The sequence below is a fragment of the Nestor notabilis genome, unplaced genomic scaffold (genome assembly GCF_000696875.1).
Source record: "Nestor notabilis isolate BGI_N333 unplaced genomic scaffold, ASM69687v1 scaffold8685, whole genome shotgun sequence".
NCBI classification, from domain to species: domain Eukaryota; kingdom Metazoa; phylum Chordata; class Aves; order Psittaciformes; family Psittacidae; genus Nestor; species Nestor notabilis.
Genome location: NW_009928846.1, coordinates 979 through 4,953, shown reverse-complemented (window position 1 = coordinate 4,953; position 3,975 = coordinate 979). Strand labels below are relative to the sequence as shown.

The window sequence follows — 3,975 nt, the reverse complement described above, 5'->3', positions numbered from 1 at the left end:
GCACTGCAGCGTGCCCAGTGTGAAGCGGGCATTGCCCAGCCAGCGGTACTTCTCACTGTCGATGTCCACGTCTGAGATGAAGCCCCAGCCAAAGCCCAGGAAGGAGAAGAGGCGCTTGCCCGAGGCCGTGCTCAGCGAGACCAGGTCCATCTGTGTGTGCAGCCCCTTGCACAGGATGAAGGTGCAGTTTGTCAGCAGCTTCTTCTTGGCGACGTGATCATTGCTGTGAGGGATGGAGAAAGGTAAGTTTGGGCTGTACCCAGCATCCACGTGCGACCCCCCCCTGTGTTGTACCCATATGTTGGGACATATCCCAGCTGGGTGACAGTGTCCCTCAGGGACAGCTGCTGGGAGAGGTTTTGCTTGGGGTGGGAAGTATAAACCAGCTCCAAAAGACAGACCCAAGCTGGGGCTGCTGGTTCAGGGCAATCCTGGTCCACAGCCCTGCAGCAGGATCAGCTCTGCCTGGGGTGGATCCTTTAGGGAGAAGTTTTGCCAGACTCAGAGCCTGGAGAGGAGGGGGGATGTGGGGGTGTAGCCTGATGCTCACAGGGACCAGCCTGCAGGGAGGTGAGGACCCAGAGGGACCCTGCTGTGCAAGGACCAGCTGGGATGGAGCCTTTCTTCCCCCCATCCCGCTCCCCACGGGGATCACCCCGCATAGTAGTTGATGGAGGCAGCCAAGGCATTCCCCTTTTTTTTGGCTTCTTCATGGCCTCCTCCCAGTCCGGCCGCTCCATGAGGCCATTCACCACCTGCAGGATGGAGGCAGCTTGTGGCAGGAACCCGGCAGGCCCAAGGCTGTTCCTCACCTGCCTTCCTCTCTCAAAGCTCAGCACCTGCCCCAGGCACCCTGTTCTGCCCAGCCTGGCCAGGGGGATGCCCCGTGATGCCCCTCACCTCATACAACAGCCCATCTCCAGACATCACCACCAGCGTGTCCCACTGCGACAGGTCCTCATCCCGCACCTTCTCGTGTGCATGGTGGGGTCTCTCTGCAGGTGAAAGCAGAGAGTCGAGCATCATCCTCCATGCCCTGGCCCTGCCCTGCCCACTGCCACCCCCTGGGCAGTGACCCCAGCCCCAGTTTCCCCACGGGAGCCCCAGCCAGGGCTGCAGGAGGTGAGGCAGCACCAACCCCCCCATCATGTTCATCCCAACCAGGTGATGTTGGGGGTACGAGCCCCTCAGAGGAGCCTGTCCCAGCACAGCAGCACCCAGGTAGGGTCCCAGGGTGGGAGGAGGTGACTCACCAGTGACGAAGACAGTGGCAGCGACATCGGCCTCAGCCAGCATGGGCTGCGCCACTGCCTGGAAATCCTCGAGAGCACGACCAGCCCCGCTCTGGGGATTCAACAGCACCAGTGCACGGCAGGGCCGGGGCAGCACCCCATAGCTGTCACCTGGGGAGAGGGACAGGGGGACTCAGGGGGCTGGGACTGCCTGGGGGGTCTTTGTGAGCACAGCCCTACAGGAGGGGGAGCTGCTCCCCATCCCTATAAGCTCCATGGACTCTGAGGACATGGGAGGTGAGCAGGGATGGAGAGGAGACAGAGATGGGGCACAGGGTCCTGCAGGGACTTGTCCTGTGCTCTCCCACAACCAGCAGAGATGTTACAGGAGAAGTTTAGGTTAGATCTAAGGCAGAAGTTCTTCCCTGTGAGGGTGCTGAGGTGCTGGAACAGGGTGCCCAGAGAAGTGGTGGATGCTCCATCCCCGGCAATTCCAACCCTAACTATTCTGATTCCATGTTTGATGCCCAGGTGGGAGCCCCACAGCAGCCCAGTGGAGCTGGGGCCCTGCAGCACAGAGCATCTCTGAGCATCCCAGTGCTGTGGGTGCTGATGGCTCCGCTTTCAGACACGCCAGGGAAAGAAAGGTGGAAGCAAAGGGGAGGTTTGAAACCTAACCTCGGCTGAGTTTCCCCTGCTGAGCCCCACGGCTCAGTCCCACAGTGCACAGGGAGCCAAGCACGGGGGGATGAGGGCCAGAGATCCCAATTCCCAACATCCAGCCAGATGGAGCAGGGCCAGGACAGACACCTGCACTGTCAGACACTTCTGCTTCCTCTGCTCCCCATGGGCTCAGGTTTAGTGTGAGGCCTGTAATTACAAGCCTGGCAGGGCTCTACGTCCCTCTGCCCCAGTCCCCCAAGCCCAGTGGTCCCTGTGAGGGAGGACCCCTGGGTGCTGCTTGGGCACCCCAAGCCCATACGCAGCGCTCCATGCCTCGAGCTTCTCCAGTGCCTCTGGAACCCCCTGGCCCTGCTGGATGAAGCGAGTCTGGGTGAGGTTGGGGGTGTCCCCACCAGCTCTGGGCCCCCTAAGCCATGATCTGGTTCTCAGGGGGTGCTGAGTGCCTGTCCAGGGCTGCACCTGCTGACTCAGCACAAACTGCTGCTCCGTCAGGAGCTGAGTCAGGAAAACAGGCATTTCCCAGCACCATCTAGCCCAGGCAGAGCTGGCCAGCTCGGTGGGCTGGGGTTGTCCTCCTGCCCCCCCATCTGCACAATGGGGTGATTTGAGCTGTTGGAACACACAAGAAGCTGAACCCCCTCCTGCTGCCCACACCAGGGATGGAGGCAGGGAGAGGGGAGCCTGGCGACATGGATGTGTCACTCCCCTGGGTGACACCCAGCATCACACCGGGGCTTCCCCAGCGACTGGCAGAGCTCCGCGAGCTGCCCTGCGGCATCCCATCTCCATGCCCGTCCAGCCCTGGAAGCATGGAAAGCACCACTGATTCAGTGCCATCAGGGTGATGTTTTTGCCCCCAGGGATAGCCTGGTGAGGCTGTGACCCTCCAGGACACCGCCTTGTCCCCACACCAGCTGCTTAGAACCTGCCACCAAGGCCACAACAACGCTTTGCCCATGAAAGCCCCTTCAGCCAGGGCTGAGCCTGGGTCCAGGTGCTGGCCCAGGGCCAGGGGGAGCACTGGCTGCCCCCCACCTTCCCTAGCCCCTTATCAACGGGTGCCAGACATGAGGACGTGTCCTTGGGGACAGCAGCAGAGCAGAGGCCGCCCCAACTCAGGGCAGTGATAACAGGCAGTGACCCGGCGCTGGGCTGGACACACTTGCTCCTCTCTGGTGCTGTCCGGTCACCACCAGCACTAAATCCCCTTGGACCACTGCAGCTGAGCCCCCAGGCAGGGATTTTGCTCCAGCGCTGGCTGACGGAGGCAGGTGATGGGGGATTTTCTCCCTCTTTCTCCCCCCGCAACCCTGGAGGATGCAGTTGGAGCATGAGGCACTTCAAGAACCTCAACACAGTTTGAAACCCACAATATCTCTAACCAGCCGTATCATTCCTGACGTGCACACATGCGTCTGGCCTGAAAATCCTGCCTGGACCCATGGTGCTGCCCCTGGGCAGGGGATTACAGCTGGGATCCCAGGATCTGCTCCTTAGCTGGGTTGGGAAAGGCATTAGGGACACAGAGGGATGTCACAACTCTATCACAAGCAACAGACTGCTGGGACCAGGGTGTGAAAAGGGACTGGGACATGATCCTGTTGGAAGCAGTGCGTGCTGCTTCAGAGCCAGAGCCCAGCAGAGTGACACTCGGGGTGGGACAGATGTCAGCAGCATCCTCTTTCTGTTGCACAACACGGGCCGGCCCCTGGCATCCCAGCAGAGCTCAGCCACTTCCCGGCACTGTGCAGTTGCTTCCAGCCTCAAAGGCTGTGGTTGAGGCTGAGCAGACACTGAGACACGGAGTCAGCAGGAGGAAGGGGCTCGAGCTGCTGCCAGCGCAGACCCTGCTCTCGCCCTCTGCCCACATCCCCACATGTGCCACGTGTCTGACCACGGCTCCACCACCAGCAGCTCCGCCATGTCCCTGCATCCTTCTGGAGGCTCTCTGGGCACAAGGAACAAGCGTGCTGGGCTGGTGGGGTCAGGGCTGTTCTGTCCTGGCGTGAGGCCGAGGTGAGTGTCACCTCTGCATGGCAACGGGGGTCCTCCAAAACAC

At 61.3% G+C, this 3,975-nt stretch overlaps 1 protein-coding gene across 1 annotated transcript in view; it reads right to left on the bottom strand.

Moving 5' to 3' along the window:
- Positions 1 to 1,386, bottom strand: part of LOC104405873 (sphingosine kinase 1-like) — a 2,080-nt gene extending 694 nt beyond the window's left edge. The window contains 5 exon segments of the mRNA XM_010014713.1: positions 5 to 223; positions 656 to 701; positions 704 to 755; positions 901 to 995; positions 1,254 to 1,386. Of these exon segments, the coding sequence (XP_010013015.1) occupies positions 5 to 223; positions 656 to 701; positions 704 to 755; positions 901 to 995; positions 1,254 to 1,296 (455 nt within the window). The 5' untranslated portion in view covers positions 1,297 to 1,386.
- Between the last annotated feature and the right edge of the window lie 2,589 nt (positions 1,387 to 3,975).